The 20,903-nt window shown below is 38.5% G+C and overlaps 1 protein-coding gene across 10 annotated transcripts in view; it reads right to left on the reverse strand.

Moving 5' to 3' along the window:
• FAM169A (family with sequence similarity 169 member A) overlaps positions 1–20,903 on the reverse strand; it is a 64,665-nt gene that overhangs the window by 4,086 nt on the left and 39,676 nt on the right. For all 10 annotated transcript variants that reach the window (XM_086361090.1, XM_086361099.1, XM_086361092.1 and 7 more), the window contains 7 exons: positions 19,738–19,917; positions 15,945–16,073; positions 13,258–13,370; positions 10,017–10,056; positions 9,373–9,523; positions 4,430–4,586; positions 1,374–1,577 (listed from right to left, as the gene is read on the reverse strand). In XM_086361090.1, the coding sequence (XP_086217216.1) occupies positions 1,374–1,577; positions 4,430–4,586; positions 9,373–9,523; positions 10,017–10,056; positions 13,258–13,370; positions 15,945–16,073; positions 19,738–19,917 (974 nt within the window). The remainder of the gene's footprint in view (positions 1–1,373; positions 1,578–4,429; positions 4,587–9,372; positions 9,524–10,016; positions 10,057–13,257; positions 13,371–15,944; positions 16,074–19,737; positions 19,918–20,903) is intronic.

The following is a 20,903-nucleotide window of genomic DNA, read 5'->3' on the forward strand; positions in this document are numbered from 1 at the left end:
ACAGGGTCTCAAAGAGTCGGACACAAATGAATGGACTTAGCAGGCAGGAAGGCAGTGAAAATTCTACTCAGGTAATTACATGAGACACCAATAAAATAATGCTATATAAGAGTTTTTTAGACTTGAATATTCAAAACTAGAAATTAAATGTCCTTTCAGATGTCACATACGCATGCAAGTATTACTCAGCCATAAAAAAGGAATGAAATCTTGTCATTTGCAACAACATGGATGGATCTACACAGTACTATGCCAAGTGAAATAAGTCAAAGAAAAAACCCATATGATCTCATTTATATGTGGAATCTAAAAAACGAAACAAAATGAAAACAGACTCAGATTAAGACAGCAAATGGGCGCTTGCCAGAGGGTAGGGAGTGAGGGGACTGAAACAGGTAAAGGGGATTAAGAGGTACAAACTTCCAGTTACAAACTAAACCACAGGGATGGAATATACAGCGTAAGGAATATGTCAATAATACTGTAATAATTTTGTGTGGGGACAGATAGTTAATAGACTTACACTTTACATTTAGGTGATCATGTTATAACATATGCAAAATCAAATCACTATGTAGTACACATGAAATCAATGCTGTACATCAACTGTATTTCAATAAAAATATTTCTTTAAAATATCATATCAACTTTTCCCCACTAATCAATCCAATTAAAACAAATGAAATGACTGTACCCGTTATAGACCAGCAATAGGTAATTCAAATATTTGCACGCATGCCTGCTAAGTCACTTCGGTTGTGTCTGACTCTTTGTGACCCTATGTACTGTAGATCCACCAGGCTCCTCTGTCCATGGGATTCTCCAGGCAAGAACCCAAAGTGGGGTGCCATTCCCGTCTCTAGGGCAACTTCCAGACCCAGGGACTGGGAAAGAGGCACCCAGGTCTCTCATGTCTCCTGCACTGGCAGGTGGTTCTTTACCACTAGCGCCACCTGGTGGATAGTATTTAGGTGTGTTAGTTACTCAGTCGTGTCTGACTCTATGACCCCATGGGCTGTAGCCCTCCAGGCTCCTCTGTTCATGGAATTCTCCAGGCAAGAATACTGGAGTGGGTTGCCATTTCCTTTTTCAAGTATTTAGGTAAATAACGCTTTATCCATTTTTCCAAGCATTTCCTAAATTTACAAAGTAAAACTCATTTTGTTACCATAAGTCAGATATGAATGAAGTTACAAAGATTTGAATTTATATTACTGATCACATCTGCTCAAAATATCCAATGTAGTATAATTTATTTTTCCTAAAGGACTGTACACGCTAAAATAGAGGAAAATATATATCCTACACTGCCCCAGCTGAGTCACCAAGGCTGGACACTGTAACCACAAAAAGTTAGGTTATTTTTCTATTACCTTATCCTGTGCAACACCCTCAAGGGGTTGTGAAGAGTCTACCACCAGTGGAGCAAGATTCGGAGAGTCTTCACTGGAATTAAAAGACTGCAATTTTAATTCTTCATCTAAAACTTCACTAGTAGAGTCCTCCTCTTCTGTTATGAGTGAAGTCTTAAGAGTATCATCTATTATCTCACCATTCATAGGCTCTAATGCAGATTCCTACACAATTGAGCAAAAAAGAAGGACAAAATTACAGATTAACTTACTTGTCATGCAACGTGGGTCCATTCTCAATACCTCCCTATCATTCACTAGGACTCAAGATACAGTCTACTACATTACTGGGCATAGGTTAAGGAACAGCAGAGTCAGGAAGAGAACAGAACCCCTAAGCAGCCCATTTCCCTCTGTGTTCATGGAGAATGATGCAGTGAAGAGACCCTACCTCCTTCTCCCTCTTCCTCCTTACAGGGCAGTCACAGGAAGAACCTTTTCGGTAAAAAGTTATCAGAGAAAATCTAAATTTGGTGCTGGCTCTTTACAGAACATCAGCTGTTCAGTAGTTGGAATCTTTGGGGTCTGAGGAAGTCACAGTTCAGCATGCCTGGGAAGGAAGCACTATCAGATCTGTGGCAGGCTGAGTTTGGGTAAAGCTTCTTGCTGGGAGAAGAGAGTCCCCAACCTCAGTGAGCTCACTGTACAGTTAATAAAGGGTTGTCTCTAAACAATCCTGCCCCTTAAATCACATTAAAATATGGAAAAGTGATTTGATAACACAAGGTCTCCAATTTCTGAAACTCTTCCTCTGATGTTTAATCAATTTACAAGACTTCCATTCATGTCTAATATTTCTAATTAATACTAGTGACATTATAATAATTAGAAATCATTTTACATTTAAAAATTAGAATACTGATACACTCGAATTTTTAAAAATAGACTTGGCTGGATTGTATAGAATCCCTGGTATCATATAATGAATATTTTCCTAAGGGATATTTAAATCAGAGACTTAGAAAACTTAATCTGGGGAATTCCCTGGTGGTCCAGTGGCTGAGAATCAGTGCTCCCAATGCAGGAGCCCAGGTCTGATCAGGGGTCAGGGAATCAGATCCCACATGCCTCAACTAAAGGTCCCACATGCCACAACTAAGACCTGGTACAGCCAAATTAATTAATTAATTTAAAAAACCACATAGATTAAAAAAAAAAAGAAAAATTAATCTGGCCAGAGTATAAAGAATAAACTGCACACAGAAGGTAATTAAAATAAAACTCACAAAAGGACCAACTAGGGTAGAAGAAATGTTAAAAAGATGAAAACGAGAAAGATACAGTAAAAGATTTTGTAAAAAAAATTGAATTTTGGTGAGTAACTACAAGAGAGAAACAAAAGAAAAAAACTCATGTCCTTCAAGTTCTAGGTTTGGGAATAGAATGAAAAATAGGAAACAGGAAAGGCAGAGTGAGTACACTGTACAGTGAGCTCACTGAGGTTGGGGCCTCTCTTTTCCCAGCAAGAAGCTTTACCCAAACTCAGCCTGCCACAAATCTGATAGTGCTTCCTTCCCAGGCATGCTTCTCAGTAGAGAAGCGATAGGCAAGAACAGAGATTAAATTTAAGATGATAAAAGACATCTGTCTAAACAGAAATACTCAGAAGGCAGGTAATATTATGAGATCATAGTCTGGATCAATATTCAAAGTCTAGAGTTACTGGTCACCCCCACAGAGACAATCATTCTGTCTAAAGACTAGATGCATTTCAAAAAAAAAAAAAATGAACAAAAGGGCAGAAGGTCAAGAACTGAGTCTTCTAGAATGCCCACAAAGACAGGGGAAAAAGGAAAAAACCAACAGGCAACAGAACAGTCAAAAACCAAATGCATGAAACCAAACCAAACTCCAGAAAGAGGTTACCTAGAAAGCAGAACCCAGTAGTGCTATAAAGCCAGGGGATCAGAAAGCCTAGAGGGAGAGAGAGTGGACAGCCTCAGCAAGGACAGCCACTGGAGCGCAGTGAGAGCGTCACTGGTGAGCCACTACAGGAGGCGCTCACAGGTACTGCTGGGCAGAGTCGGCTCACGTGCAGTATGTACAGTGTAATCTTAAGTTTTTAATAAAGGAAAAAACCACACAAAGATACATTCCCATAATCATCTAGAAGCAGATAAATTTTGTTTTTAAAACATGTATTTCCCCAATTTAAATCAGTAATGCAGTTTCACTTTCTTAGCTCCTGGTTGGACTTGACAAACAGGTAAAATGTTTTTAAAGAAACTTAAGCACGTCTGAAAGAAAAAATAAGGAATCTGTAAAACACTAAAGATATTAAAGAAAAAGAAGAGAAGGACAGGAACTAGAGAAGATGAAAAAAGAAAAATAATTGAGGAGCTACAGAAATCAAGCCAGAGAAAGAGATTTTTTACTCAGTCAAAAAGTTATTTTCTTACTTGTTTTCTAGTAATTAAACAAAAAAAGAATTTAGTTATTTTTTAGGAATTTGTAAATCAACTGTAAGTAAAAATACATTATTTTTTCTAAACAACTAATTCTATCCTTATATCCAAAATCAGGTGGATTTAGGGCTTGTTGGACCTAAAGGCATTCTAATTGGTTTTCTAAGGTAGGCTTTGAACAGTCACATCATTTGTGTCACTTCTTAAAGTTTATGTTTAATTCTACAAATTGATTTAAATTTTAAACACACTGAGAGGACATTACTATCTAAACATCTACTTTATCTCTGTAATATGTCAAGCTTTATAAATTCAGTTAGAAATATAAAATACTTATAACTTTATCCTTCACTACCTGACTTTGCTTTAGACATATGTGCTTTTTAACATTACAATTTCTACTAAGAGTCTTTATGCTTTTCCAACAATATACGACTAAGTTAAAAGTTACCTCCATTTATTTTATTAAATAAATAAATCTCAGGAATCCAAAAAGGAGGGGATATATGTATACATATAGCTGATTCACTTTACTGTACAGCAAAATAACACAACATTGTAAAGCAACTATATTCCAATAAAAATTAATTTTAAAAAAAGTGAATCACTCACCTTTTCACCTTCTTGCTTTTCCAGGCCTGGCTGGGTTTCTGGTGCTGGTTGAACATCTTTATCACTACTTTCATCCTCAAATTCAATCACACTCTGTTCGGGTTCTTCTTCCAAGAATTCTTCTGAGCTCTCTGAGGTGCGTGCAGTAGACTCCAATCTAGGAAACCAAGGAAAAACATTTTCACTTATTTTATTAAAGACAATCAGGTGCCACAGGTTACACTCATACAAAATGGCAAACTTTAATTAATTAATGATTTTATTGGAGTACAGCTGACTGACAATGTTGTGTTAGTTTCTGCTATACAGAAAAGTGCATCAGTTATGCATATACATATATGCAATCTTCAGATGGCAAACCTAACTGGTAAATGTTGCATGTGTTCTGACTACTGACTGGCCATTACCCATCTCCCTCTTTTTGGGTCTCCCTATTCCTTAAGACACAACAATATTGAAATTAGGCCAGTTAATAACCCTGAAATGGCTCTAAATGTTCAAATGAAAGAAAGAGTCACATATTTCTTACTTTAAATCAAAACCTTGCCAGAAGTGACTAAATTTATAAAGGCACATTGAAAGCTGAGACAGGCAGAAAGCTAAGTCTCTTGTGCCAAATAGCCAAGCTGTGAATGCAAACCAAAAGTTCTTGGGAAAAAAAAAAATCAACAGTGCTACTCCAAGTGAATACGCCAATGATAAGAAAGCAAAACAACCTTATTGCTGATCTAGAGAAAAAGGTATAGTGGTCTGGACAGAAGATCAAACCAATCTCAACATTCCCTTAGCCAACGCCTAATCCAGAACAAGGCCCTAAATCTATTCATTTCCACGAAGGCTGAGAGAGGTAAGGATGCTGCAGAAAATAAGCATGAAGCTAGTAGAGAGGCTGGTTCATGAGATTGAAGGAAAGACGTTATCTCCATGATAGTGCCAGGTAAAGCAACCAGCGCTGATACAGAAGCTCTATCAAGTGAGCTAGAAGATCTAGAGCTAAGATAACGAACGAAAGTGGCTACAGTAAACAACAGACTTTCCAACGCAGACAAAAAGAGCATGTCATCTAAGACTTTCAGAGCAAGAAGAGAATAGTCAATACCTGGCTTTAAGTTTCCAAGGACAGGCTGACTCCTGTTAGGCACTCATGCAGTTGACACCAATGCTCATTTACCATTCTGAAAACCCTAGGGCCCTTAAGAATTATCTACTCTGCCTGTCCTCTGTAAAGGGAACAGCACAGCTTGGGTGACAGCACAGCTGCTGACAACATCGTTTACTGAGTATCTTAAGGCTACTGTTAAGACCTACTACTCCGGGGGAAAAAAAGTTCCTTCTAAAATATGACTGCTCATTGACAATGTAACTGGTCACCCAAGAGCTCTGATGGAGATGCATAATGAGGTTCATGTTATTTTCATGTCTGCTAACAGAACATCCATTCTGCAGTCCACAGATCAAGGAATCACTTCAATTCTAAAGCCTTATTACTTAAGAATTACAGTTCATAAGGCTACAGCTGTCAAAGATACAGATTCCTCTTATTAATCTGGGCAAAGTCAACTGAAAACCCTCTGGGAAGGATTCACCATTCTAGATGCCACTATGAACACTTATGATTCATGGGCAGAGGTCAAAATACCAACATTACAAAGAGGTCAAAATATCAACATTACAAGGAGTTTGGAAGAAGCTGATTCCAACTATCATGGATGACTGTGAGAGGTTCAAGACTTCAGTGGTGGAAGTCACTGCAGATGTGGTAGAAACAGCAAGAGAACTAAAAGGAGAAGGAGAGCCTAAAAATATGATTGAACTGCTGCAATCTCAGGTTAAAACTGTAATGGATGAGGAGCTGCTTAATGTAGATGAGCAAAGAAAGTGATTCCATCTCGAGATGGAATCCACTCGTGAAGACGCTATGAAGATTGGTGAAATAACAAAGGATTTAGACTATGACATAAACTTAGTTGAGGAAGCTGCATCAGGGTTTGAGAGGATGGACTCCAATTTTGCAAGAATTTCCACTGTGGGTAAAATGCTATCAAGCAGCCTTGCATGTTCCAGAGAAATCATTAGTGAAAGGAAGAAGTCAGCCAATCTACATGGCAAAGTTCATGGCTGTCTAACTAAAGAAAGGGCCAAGGTCACCCCAACTTCAGCAACCACCTCCCTGGTCAGTCAGCAGCCATCAACACTGAGGCAAGACTCTACACCAGCAAAAAGATTATGACTCATTAAAGGCTCAGGCGATGGTTACCATTTTTTTTTTTTTTACCAATAAAGTATTTTTAAATTAATGAATATACTTTTTCCTTAAAGACATATACTATAGTACAGTGTAAACATAACTTTTATGTGCACTGGAAAACTCAAAAAATGTCGTGACCTGCCTTATTGTGATGGTTGCTTTATTGTGGTACCGTGGAACTGAATCTACATCTCTGGAGTACGCCTATATATAATACCCCTTTCATTCTCAAAAATACCATTTGGGGCAATAAATGATATGGCTTAGTTCTACTTCTGAAATGCCTTTCAAACAAATCCACAACTTTCTATTCCCATTCTCATCTTCCTTCTTCAAGCCCTATTCTCTCTGGACACTATAACTTCTTCCCAACTCATGTTGAGACTAGCAGTACATACATTCTTTAGTAAGGTTTAAAGAGCTATGTTTCTTTCTTTCTATCTATACCTGTGACAGTCCAGCTCTGAAAATTCTGATATACCCCTATGGATTGCAGAATAAAGCACACATCCTCTCAAAGTCTAACATGACCAGACCTTTATATTTTTCCTTTCACTAGATGCTGAGGCTGAAACTTGAATACTTTGGCCACCTGATGCAAAGGACTGACTCACTGGAAAAGATCTTGGTGCTGGGAAAGATTGAAGGCAGCAAGAGAAGGTGACGACAGAGGATGAGATGGTTGGATGGCATCACTGACTCAATGGACATGAGTTTGAGCACCGGGAGTTGGTGATGGACAGGGAAGCCCGGTGTGCTGCAGTCGATGGGGTCACAAAGAGTCGGACACGACTGAGCAACTGAACTGACTGCGATGCTACCATTTACCTATGTATCAGTTTTCCTTACCAACACCCCTCCCAGTTTGGTGCCTTTGCTCACATTATTCCTGCAGTCTAGAACTGCATGGTACAATACGGTAGCCATAGGACACTTGCGATTATTTATAATACGGTAATTAAAACTAAGTGAAATAAAACACTCAGCTCCTCAGTTGCTCTAGCCACACTTCAGTGCTCAGTGACACACACACTGAGTAGAGGCTGCCGTGCTGGGCAGGGAGACACAGAACACGCCCACCGTGCCAGAAGTTCTCTGAACAGCCCTGGTGTAGAGCGAGGTTCGGCAAACTTTTCTTTTAGGTTTCGTGGGACACATGGTCTCTGAACACTCACTCACTCCACCACTGTAAAGCAAAAGCAACCACAGCAAGCATGTAAACTTGTACAGGGATGTGGTGCAGGAACGTTTTACTCACGAGAGGTGGTGGGCCAGACTGGCCTGTAGACCACAGTGTGTGAACCTTCGAGCTAGAAAACTCTTCTTTCCCAAATATGCTTGTTGAGTTCCTACTCATCCCTGAAGCCCTGGCCCAAATGTCAAATTTCTCCACCCCCTCCATTAGAGTCAATCACACTCTTTGTATCCACAGCACTTTCACTTCTATTATTGTATCACAATCCACCTTGCAGCTCTCTCAACCTGTGTCACAGGTACAGACACGTGTATTAGAGACTACTGCTGCAGTCCATGGGGTCGCTAAGAGTCGGACACGACTGAGGGACTCCACTTTCACTTTTCACTTTCATGCACTGGAGAAGGAAATGGTAACCCACTCCAGTGTTCTTGCCTGGAGAGTCTCAAGGACAGGGGAGCCTGGTGGGCCGCCGTCTATGGGGTCGCACAAAGTCAGACATGACTGAAGCGACTTAGCAGCAGCAGTAGCAGCAGACAAGGGTAAAGATGACATATTGTTCTTCATAGATTAAGCATTTAGTCTCATTGCTACTATTTTATGAAAAGCTAAAGAAAAATTCCACAACAGTTCTGTGATGTGTAATTTAAAATGTGCTATTACATTCCCTTCTAAAAAGGGTATTATATCAAAATGTTACTCAGTGGGAAAAAACATAATTATCTAAACTCTTATTACTCTTTTCACAAATAAATTTTTCTTTAAAATGGCAGATTTTTCATTAAAATATAACATTTACATAATTATTCAAATTTAAAATTATATACAGAATTAAATTAGCATAGCTACAGAATACTTTACCTGAGAATAATTTTATAGCCAAGATGGCAAAGCTATGAATGGTTGACTCAAGAACAGTTAGTAAGACTATCAGAGCAAAAGCTTAATTTAACTATAATATTCAAAATCTTGCTTTCTTTAAATAGGAAAATAAGGTTTTGATCCAAGGGTTCTGTTGATTCAGCAGACTATTAAGTTTCTGGAGGAGCTGATGATTTCATTTATGGCAATTACTAATTTATGTTATTTTCTATAATCTAGTAAGATAAGTCCAGATAAGTCCATTATAAAGTAAAATTGAGGGTTTCTTAAATTGACTAAACTTCAGGATTACTAAAAACTACAGCTACTGTCAATTTCAAAGCTGACAATAAACGGCTCATTTGAGATACTTTAATCACTAGAAGATTCTTCTGGATTTTCACACAAGAGACTAAAACATCAGTTTATTCTACTCTCTTACTAGCAACTTCTCCCTATAATACTGTCAATGTGACACTTTTTAAGTGTAATCAATAATCTTGTTGAAGAACTCAAATACAAACTTCTACACCAAGGTCATTTACTACACAAATAATATAAAAAATGCCACCTTAAAAACTAAATACTATGAAAATAAGAGGACACAAAATAATGACAGTAAGATAAACAATGCTTTACTTGTTCACTGAAGCTGTGGGAGAAGTTTGAGGAGTCTTTTCATCTTCCCCTTGAGAACTACTAAACTCGGAATCCTGAAACCGCTTTCCAATCTTTGGCCGCTTTAGATGGCTACTTCGAGTACGAGTGGAAACAGGTGTTTTATCATGACCTGAAAAAAAAATAGCAAGCCCATAGTTAATTGACTGTGTAGTCAAAGAATTACCCATTAATTATACACAGAAATGCAAGAACTAAGCCAGTTTAACTATATCACCACAATTTCACACTTCCTATCACATCAGGCTAGGAAATCATGTCAGTGACATATTTTAAATTATGAAATAATCTTAAAGTCAGTATTCATTCCTCACATATCTGTGTTACCTTGAGCTCTGCAAAGTATTTGTGCATTTTCACTTAGATTCTCTTCCAATAATCTTGAGAAATAAACAAGGCAGACATTATGGTCCCTATTTTACAGGTAAGAGAATGAAAAAAAAGAGGTACGATAGCTTATCTGTTCACACAGCAGAATCAGTGGTACCAGAACCCCGACCTAGATATTAGAGGTGTGTAAGTCTTTATACTAAGGGACACACACACACACACTTAATTCTAACACTCTCAAACACTTCAACTAATAGACCAGCTGAATTTCTTACCTTCAGAAGTACTTGCAAAGGCATCTTTTAGAGAATCAATCTAAAACAGAGATACATATCAAAACCAAAAGTTTTAGACCCTTTTTCCTTCCTATGCATCTACTTCAGTTTCAAAGAAAACCTTTTAAAACCTTTTTCAAATAACACCTTTTGTATTCATCATCCATCAGTTAAGAAGACTCACTTAAGAAGTAAAAAGGCCATCTTACAGCTTCAGTTTACTATGAGCCTAAGCACTTGTGAAACCCCCTAATATGCAAGACTGATACACACTGGGGTTTCCAAGTGTTCTGTCCGCAGCTCCCTTCTCAGTCCAAATCCTCCTGGGTAACTGTATCTACCACCTTTACTTTAACATCTCCTTGCTGATGAATCCAAATATGCAACTTAATTTCCCCAACTTCTTTCCTGATTTTCAAAGCTCTATTTCTAATGAAATCTCTCTCCAGTGAATTCTCCAACCCAATTTCCTATCCAATCTGTCCCAAACTAAACTCTCATATTTAATCAGTATTATTCTCTATCTTGGTTATTGGCAGTAACAATTTAGTATGCTATTCCAATCAAAGACCTGTGGGGCAGTAACGACTTCTTGTCCTTCGTTCAACCAACCACAAGCCTGTCCATTAGGACACTGAAAAATCTCTCAAAACTGCCCCCTCTTTGGTATTACCAATGCTGCAATTTGGGCATTTATCATCCTTAACATGAAGGTGTACACCTTAAATATGTATAATTTTTGTTGATTATACCTCAATAAAGCTAAAATATAATGTAGTTAAAATAAACAAAATCACTTCCCCATGTGGTTACTAATAAAAAGAGTTTAATATGAGAAATATTTTCCTTGATTAAAAGATTACAGTAATATGAAGAATTTCTAAAATGAAAGAAAATCTAATTTATATCGCCAACCTTTACAGTACAGTGAAATTTTAATGTTCTCATTAAAATGACACAAATTATTTGGCTTAATATTAAAGTAAATCATTGCTCTCACTAAATGTATGGATTTTTCTACTTTCCCTCATTTTATGATATCTGATCAATAATAAAGTAATTTGAATATAAATGAGGAATTTGGAATGCAACATAATACAATGGCTTATTCTAAAGCCTGAAATTCCAAAGGTAGGAAAAAAAAACTGAACTCCTTATATATATTGTATTATTTATATTATCCTTAAAAATGTTTTTCAAAATTTTTTCTCAAATAGTCATCACTCATGTTAATTAAGACAGAAGAAGAGAGGCACAAATAATTCCCCAAAGCACTGGTCGTTGAAATGCATGTGCATTTACACAGACATATTCAACACTCACTAAAAATATATTCAGATACCCACATACAAAATAATTATGACTATATTAAAACCTTCCCTGGTGGCTCAGCTGGTAAAGAATCCACCTGCAATGCAGGAAGACCCAGGTTCGATCTTTGGGTCAGGAAGATCCCCTGGAGAAAGGAATAGCAACCCACTCCAGTATTCTTGCCTGGAGAATCCCATGGACAGAGGAGCCTGGCAGGCTACAGATATGGGGTTGCAAGAGTCGGACATGAGTGAGTGACTAACCAATGTAATAATAATGTAAAAGCTACCACAACAAAATGCTGTAAAAAATAAACCTCTAGGATCCCACCAACGAACCGGTATTTTAAGTAATATCAAGTAGGTTTCAGAGAAGTACCTGGTAAGTCCTCTGGAATTCAGTAAAGGGAACTGCCCTCTACTTTCAGGTTACCTAGTATTTGCAAAGTGCACTACATTCCACGGTGACTTAACACATATAGCCTCAAACTTCCCCCAAATAACTTCACAACATTTGACCTATTTCACTTCAAGAAATTTGTCTGTGCAAGGAAATAATTACATTTGCACAAAGATGCATGTATAACTGTGTTCATGGTTGGGCCATTTATAAAAAACAAGTATAATATGTTAAGGAAATAAATGCTAGTATTTATATAGAATAGTGTGCTGCTGCTGCTAAGTCGCTTCAGTCGTGTCCGACTCTGTGCGACCCCACAATTGGCAGCCCACCAGGCTCCCCTGTCCCTGGGATTCTCCAGGCAAGAACACTGGAGTGGGTTGCCATTTCCTTCTCCAATGCATGAAAGTGAAGTCGCTCAGTCATGTCCGACCCTCAGCGACCCCATGGACTGCAACCTACCAGGCTCCTCCGTCCATGGGATTTTCTAGGCAAGAGTACTGGAGTGGGGCGCCAATAGTGTGGTACCTAACAACAATGATTTAATACAGTAATGACAGGGTTCTCTGGTGACTCAGTGGTAAAGAATCTGCCTGCCAGCAGAGGAGAAATGGGTTTGATTCCTGGTCCAGGAAGATCCCACATGCCACAGAGCGACTAAGCCCATGCTTCACAACTACTGACCCTGTGCTCTAGAACGCGGAAGCCACAACTACCGAGCCCACATGCTGCAACCGCTGAAGCCTGTACGCCCTGGAGCCCCGGCTCTGCAACCAGAGAAGCCAGCGCAAAAAGAAGCCCTCGCGCTGCAGCAAAGAGCAGCTCCCACTCGCTGCAACTGCAGAACAGCCCACCCAGCAACAAAGACCAGCACAGCCATAAATAAATAAATAAAATTAAAAAAAAAAAAGTAATGACACAGAAAATGCTTACAATATTATGTCAATGGAGAAAAGCGGTTAGAAGCATGTATGAAAGTGAATGAAAGTCGCTCAGTCATGTCCGACTCTTTGTGACCCCATAGACTATACACACAATGGAATACTCCAGGCCAGAATACTGGAGTGGTAGCTGTTCCCTTCTCCAGGGGATCTTCCCAACCCAGGGATCAAACACAGCTCTCCCACATTGCAGGCGGATTCTTTACCAGCTTGTGGCTGATAAAGCCACCTTGTGGCTCACAAGGAAGCCCAGTTAGAAGCATAAAAGAATAAAAACAGAAATGAAACATACACACATACGTGTTTCATAATATGTATTAAGTACATATACAAAAATGTTAGTTGCTAGATCTAGGGTAACAGAATTATAGATTTTTATTTTCTTCTGTACTACTTCGTGTATTCCAAATTATTTTTCAAAGAAAATTAAATCTTAGAAACCAATTAACAAAAAAGGCCAAGTAACACAGTAGAAGTTACCTAAGTCTGCTGAATGAACAATAACATTTATAAAGTTAAGTAGTAGCTGAACTTCTTTTTTAGAAAAAGCACACTTGGTATTTCCTGTGGTAAACACACATTGTACCTACAGTTAGCTGCATCTCACTAGACTGACTGTCTTCAGCTCTTGCTTCATATTCTGGAACAGAGGCAAGACTGTATTCTCCAGATGTAGATCTTTTAGCTTCATTTTGAGAAATTGCTGTGTGAAAAAGAATTTTTAAAATTTTAACCCAGTTAGTATTTGGTTTTAATTGTCACATTCTTTGTACAGATTTTTACAAAAGCCCTAAACAAGGGTATTAATATTCAGATGTGGGATATCCCTTCACCAATATCTTACAATGAAACCTTAAAAGAGTTTTAAATAGTTTATCTGTTATTTATCGACTTTAAAGAGAGATGCATAAGACTGAGTACTACCTTTGATCCCCTGATGCCTATTCTGTGCTGAATAACCTGTGTTCATTTCTCACCCACCAATTTCTACTGGACTACTGAGCTATATTCTATTGGGTTACTCTAGGTCTTCTTACTAATAATGACATAAATGTTTAAATATAACACAAATTCCAACTTTAGAAAAGAAGGTCTATTACTAGAGAGATCACATTACAACACATTGGACTATTCTGGACTATAAGACCATCATTCAGTTCAGTTGCTCAGTCGTGTCCGACTCTTTGCGACCCCATGAATCGCAGCACACCAGGCCTCCCTGTCCATCACCAACTCCCGGAGTTCACTGAGACTCACGTCCATCAAGTCAGTGATGCCATCTCATCCTCTGTCGTCCCCTTCTCCTCCTGCCCTCAATCCCTCCCAGCATCAAGGTCTTTTCCAACAAGTCAACTCTTCGCATGAGGTGGCCAAACTATTGGAGTTTCAGCCTCAGCATCAGTCCTTCCAATGAACACCCAAGTGGTCTCCTTTAGGACGGACTGGTTGGACCTCCTTGCAATCCAAGGGACTCTCAAGAGTCTTCTGCACTCAGCTTTCTTCACAGTCCAACTCTCACATCCATACGTGACCACTGGAAAAACCATAGCCTTGACTAGATGGACCTTTGTTGGCAAAGTAATGTCTCTGCTTTTCAATATGCTATCTAGGTTGGTCATAACTTTCCTTCCAAGGAGTAAGCATCTTTTAATTTCATGGCTGCAATCACCATCTGTAGTGATTCTGGAGCCCACAAAAATAAAGTCTGACACTGTTTCCCCATCTATTTCCTATGAAGTGATGGGACCAGATGCCCTGATGTTAGTCTTCTGAATGTTGAGCTTTAAGCCAACTTTTTCACTCTCCTCTTTCACCTTCATCAAGAGGCTTTTTAGTTCCTCTTCACTTTCTGCCATAAGGGTGGTGTCATCTGCATATCTGAGGTTATTGATATTTCTCCCAGCAATCTTGATTCCAGCTTGTGCTTTTCCCAGCCCAGCGTTTCTCATGTTGTACTCTGCATAGAAGTTAAATAAGCAGGGTGACAATATACAGCCTTGACGTACTCCTTTTCCTATTTGGAACCAGTCTGTTGTTCCATGTCCAGTTCTAACTGTTGCTTCCTGATCTGCATACAGGTTTCTCAAGAGGCAGGTCAGGTAGTCTGGTATTCCCATCTCTTGAAGAATTTTCCACAGTTTATTGTGATCCACACAGTCAAAGGCTTTGGCATAGTCAATAAAGCAGAAATAGATGTTTTTCTGGAACTCTCTTGATTTTTCTGAACCATAATCACAGAAAACTAGCCAGTCTGATCACACAGACCACAGCCTTGTCTAACTCAATGAAACTAAGCCACGCCGTGTGGGGCCACCCAAGACGGACGGGTCATGGTGGAAAGGTCTGACAGAATGTGGTCCACTGGAGAAGGGAATGGCAAAACACTTCAGTATTCTTGCCTTGAGAACCCCATATGAACAGTATGAAAAGGCAAAATGATAGGATACTGAAAGAGAACTCCCCCAGGTCGGTAAGTGCCCAATATGCTATAAGAGATCAGTGGAGAAATAACTCAAGAATGAAGGGATGGAGCCAAAGCAAAAACAATACCCAGTTGTGGATGTGACTGGTGATGGAAGCAAGGTCTGATGCTGTAAAGAGCAATACTGCATAGGAACCTGGAATGTCAGGTCCATGAATCAAGGCAAATTGGAAGTGGTCAAACAGGAGACGGCAAGAGTGAATGTCGACATTCTAGGAATCAGCGAACTGAAATGGACTGGAATGGGTGAATTTAACTCAGATGATCATTATATCTACTACTGTGGGCAGGAATCCCTTAGAAGAAATGGAGTAGCCATCATGGTCAACAAGAGAGTCAGAAATGCAGTACTTGGATGCAATCTCAAAAATGACAGAACGATCTCTGTTCGTTTCCAAGGCAAACCATTCAATATCACAGTAATCCAAGTCTATGCCCCAACCAGTAACACTGAAGAAGCTTAAGTTGAACGGTTCTATGAAGACCTATAAGACCTTTTAGAACTAACACCCAAAAAACATGTCCTTTTCATCATAGGGGACTGGAAGGCAAAAGTAGGAAGTCAAGAAACACCTGGAGTAACAGGCAAATTTGGCCTTGGGGTACGGAATGAAGCAGGGCAAAGGCTAATAAAGTTTTGCCAAGAAAACGCACTGGTCATAGCAAACACCCTCTTCCAACAACACAAGAGAAGACTCTACACATGGACATCACCAGATGGGCAACACTGAAATCAGCCCATCATTAGGCAATGCTTCTACACTAGACTTGTGTCCAAACTGAAAACAGTCTTACCTGTAATTTTAAGTGTTTCTCTTTGTAACGCTCTGGTGATTGGTATTCTCTGGTACCAGTGTCCAACACCTTCAACTTCCCAAAGCAGTTCATGGTCTCCTGGATATTTTTCAAAGTACTGGTTGCAAGCTGAAACACACATTGAAACTTTTCTAGAAATCCCAGCAACCAATTGGAATGAATGGTTAAAACGCTGTATAATGTATATTTTATCACCAAAAAACTGTTTAGGAGACACTGGTCTGGGAAATATGCCTGGTGTTCCCCTCACTTAATCCAAGTGGTAAGTTCTCCTACTCTTTGGCCTGGCTATGTCTTTTGGTTCAAAACTCATCAAGAGGTGAACCCAGTTTTCAGGCAAGACCTTTAATAGGGCAAATGAAGAGAACTTCTGTGCTTTTTAACTTACATCTGTATTTTGGGAAGTGTGAAAATCTAAAGTAATTCTGTAAATTTGAATACATAAAAAGTAAGTCTGAAATTATTACTTTTTTAAAAACTTAAAAATCTTTAAAATAAGAAAGCACACAAAATAATGTTTTGTAGTGTTTCTAGATGTGAAATCATGGGCAGGAAGGATACACACCAACTTGAGGAACACAATTACCTCTGGGGAGAAAAAGGTGAGAGAGGGATGGGATTAGGGCCGGGTTCAAAGAGAACATCAACTGTATCTACATCTTGTTCAAGTCTCCATCTCGTTTAATTCTCTTAAATGAAAATATGGCAAAATCTTAACATCTGTTAATCTGGACCCTGAACGTGTGGACAGCAGGATGCCATTTGCTCACTTTTCCCCCGCATATTTGACAATACTTCTCAGGTTCTTTAGTTACTCCCACACCTATCAGGAAGCAAAAAGCTGGAGAAAACCAGTAGGCCACACTGAGTCCTTTGTCTCAATTAAAATAACTAAAATAGTAGAGGATGCCTTACATAATACATAAGCACCTGTAGTTCATTTAGTATTCAATTTATTTATCATTAGAATCCTTAAAAAGGGTAAGTAATAAGAGATTCTTCCTACAGTAGATGTGTTTGCATGCCTCCCCAAATTTAGTAAAGCAATAATTAAGACTTTAAGAGGAAAATCCATTTTCAGATTATCCAGGGTAGACAGCATTCATTCCATTCTCACGTATGGGCCTAGAGAGAAACTGTGATTCAAGATGAGCATGCAATGCTTGGTTCTTGTTTTCTGGATTTTTGATATTAAAAGGGAGAAGAAACTTAGAACAAAAACATTTTTTCAGTGAATATCTGATGCTAGATTAAAATCAGTGGTAAATTATATACTATAAAAGTTTTCACACAAATCACTCCAGTATCAAATCTTACATCATTAAGAAAAGAGCAGTACTACAGGCTTTATACAAATATAAATCCACTAACAGCATTTAAAACACAACAACAAAATATATACACACACTAGAAACAGCGTTGAAAAAGAATAAATTGAGGTACATGAATCCATAGCAATAAATCTTAGAAAGATGAGTAGAAAAAGCTAATTGCAGAATTATACAGTACATATTATTCATATAAAGTTGTTGTTTTTTCAAGGATTACATTCAGACCCTTGGCACTGAAAGCACAGAGTCCTAACCACTGGACTACCAGGGAATTCCCTGAAGCCTTTAAACATGTAAAACAGTATGACACTGAGACTTCCCTGGTGGTCCAGTGGTTAAGAACACGCCTTCCAATGCAGGGGATTCGGGTTTGATCCACGGCTGGACAACCAAGAGACTACATGCCTTGGGGCAACTAAGCCCACATGCCACAGCTAAAGAGCCCACCCAATGCAACTACAATCCAACGAAGCCACACACCAAAAGGACAATTAAAAAAAAACATGACATTGTCGGAGTGTGTGTGTGTGTGTGTGTGTGTGTGTGTGTGTGTATAAAGTCGAATAACTGCATGGGGAAAAGAAATGCCAAATTAAGGACACTGCTTGAAGGAAAGTTACAAGGCTCAAAACAGCCTGGGGTTAAACTCCCCTCCGGGTCCTCCCCACCATTCTATGCAAAACAAAGAACTCTCTCACCCGAAGAAAAAAAATGGACATTAAGGTTGATTTGCCCAGCTCCCAGCCGGTCCAGCCTCTGGCCGATCTCCAGAATTCCTTGCCCCAGCTGTGTAAGAGAGAACTACTCTGAACAACCTTAGAGAACAGGCCGCCTTAAGACAGTAGATTTCCACATACATGCCTATATATACTTGCTCTTTTCTTGGGTTAGTGCAGCAGCTCGCTAATCTGACTGGTGCCCCTTCTCGCCTCATTAAAGGTGACCTGTTCCTGTATAGTGCCGGTCTCATTCTTTTTGTGAACCCTGCTTTCTCTAACTCCGTACCTACAGTGCTTATTTCAAGGAAGGGAGAGAATAAGATAATTGGATAGGACAGGAGTACAACTACATTGGCAATAATCCACTTCTATGGATGCTACATGCTGGATGATACATGAGTATTTTGTTACCTCCTACCTTTTTTTTTGTATATTTGAATTTTTTAATTTAAAAAGCTACCACAGGGACTCCCCTGGTGGTCCAGTGATTAAGACTCTACATTCCTAAAGCAAGGGGTGAGGGTCTGGTCCCTGGTCAGGGAAATGAGTTCCCACATGCCTTGCAGCAGAGCCAACAAAAAAACCTACCACAGACAAATAACAAATAACCCAAAGAAAGAATGGTTAAAGGGTCTAAATATACATTTTTCCAAAGATGATACATATATGACTAATAAGCACATGAAAAGATGTTCAACACCAAATGTGCATCCAGACAATGAGATGCCACTCCACATCCACTGAGAGGGCTACAGTAAAAAAGACAAATAATGGAATTTTCCAGCAGTCCAGTGGTGAGGACTCTGCGCTTTCACTGCCAGGAGCAAGGGTTCGATCCCATCAGGCAACTAAGATCCCATAAGCCTTGCAGTGTGGTCAAAACTTACAAGGACAAATAATAGTAAGTATTGGTGAGGATGTAGAGAAACAGCAACCCTCATACAATGTTTACAAGAATGTAAAATGGTGCAGTTGCTTTCAGAGCAGTTTGGCAAGGTTATAACCAAGCTACTTCATCCACACCTAGATATATACACCAGAGCAATGTTCACTCAAAAATTGCACAAATGTTCACAGGAGCATTATTCATAATATCTAAAAAGTAGAAACAATCCAAAAATCTATCAACTGGTGATGGCATATCCACACACTAGAATATTTCTCAGCTATTAAAAAAAAAATAATGAAGCACTGAGTCAGACTACAACATGGATGAACCTTGAAAACATTTATGCAAAATGAAAGAAGTTAGACACAAAGAGCTTACAATATATCATACAATTACATTTATATGAAATGTCCAGAATACGTAAATCCATAGACACAGAAAATAGATTAGTTGTTAGTTGCTAGGGGACGAAGGAATGGAGGAACGGCAGAGTGACTGCTAATTGGTACAGAGCTTCTTTTGGGGATGTTGAGAATGTTCTAAAATTAGATAGTGGTTATGGTTGCACAGCTGTGAAATAATAAAACCACTGAACTGTACACTTTATGAGGGTGGATTTAATGGTATGTGAATTCTATTTCAATTTCTTAAAAAAAAGCTACCATACCCTCAAAAGGCCATTTATGCGAGGTAAGGGCACATAGACTCTATTGACCCTAGAGAGTCAAGAATGTAATTTACTTAATACTGACATACACACATTTAAGATAAAGTGCAGAAACAAGTCAGAAGTGACACTGAGACAAGTTTAACTAAAAACTTAATCCAATTACCTATGTACATGAGAGAGGTCAGGGGATATCGCAAGCCAAGTGCATCTTCTGTAAAGGAATCAACAAAGTCCTCCAGCATATGAAGCCCAAAGTCTTTGCCTCGATATTTCTTTCTTACAAACATTGTATCCAGAACTGGCAGTTGGTAGCTTTGGGTAAGAAACGAGGCACATGTGCTTCCTGCAGTCATAAAACAGAAATCCAACAATTTTTCACATTTAAAAGACCATGTAGGTATATATATTTAGAGAACATGAGTTAAGTCTCAAATTGGTTATTTTTTCTTATATCACGAATGTTAAATAAATGCATAAATTTTACAATATAAAATGCTTTCCAGCTATTACATATCACAACGTATACCTGAGATGATGAGAAGAACTATGTATTTTACAGCTGGCAAGAGTAACTCATGCAAATTAACCATTACCATTTGATGAATTGTATGCTTGAATATATATCTCTGTCCATAGACCTGTACCACTTTAAAGCTCATCAACTATTAAAATTTCAAATTTAAAGAGTATTTGGTGATTGCATAAGTACACGAAGTATCCAATTCCAACCTTAGTATGTGAATATTCGTCTTTTCCCTTTACTTTTTCCCTAGTGAGTTTCATTTTTATCTACTTAATGACGGCAAAGAAGTGAATTCGTTCTCCAAATTTTTAAGGACTATGGATTAGGACTAAATGGAAACATTGGTTTTTAGAAACGGCTAAGTCAGCAATCTTTCCTCTGTGAATACACTTTTTAAAATATCCTGTACATTTAAGGTTTAATAGGAGAAGTGTTTGTAGTAGTAACTAAATATGCCTTCCCTTATTATATTACAGAGCTACACTGATTTGTCTTTTGAGAACCCTGATTTGGGTTTTGACCCTTCAAACAGATGTATAAGCTTTTATAATGTATCTTAAGACAGTCTGTAAGTAGAGGACATCATGCTGGAGTCACTTTCTAAGTTAGCTATCGGTCAGTATTCTACTCTTTTAGTACTTCAAGTAAAACAATTATTCTTAGTTATATTATTCACATGATTTTGGATAGTTATAATGATGTAGTTCAAGAAAGAAACAAAATTTCAGGCAACAAACCTTTCACAAATTAACTTTTACCAATCATATCATTTGATGAGATGGTCAATATAGCAAGACTTTTTAAGT

Source organism: Bos grunniens, chromosome 20 (assembly GCF_055505025.1).
Source record: "Bos grunniens cultivar Pamir isolate PY7600 chromosome 20, Bosgru_T2T1.0, whole genome shotgun sequence".
Lineage (NCBI taxonomy): Eukaryota > Metazoa > Chordata > Mammalia > Artiodactyla > Bovidae > Bos > Bos grunniens.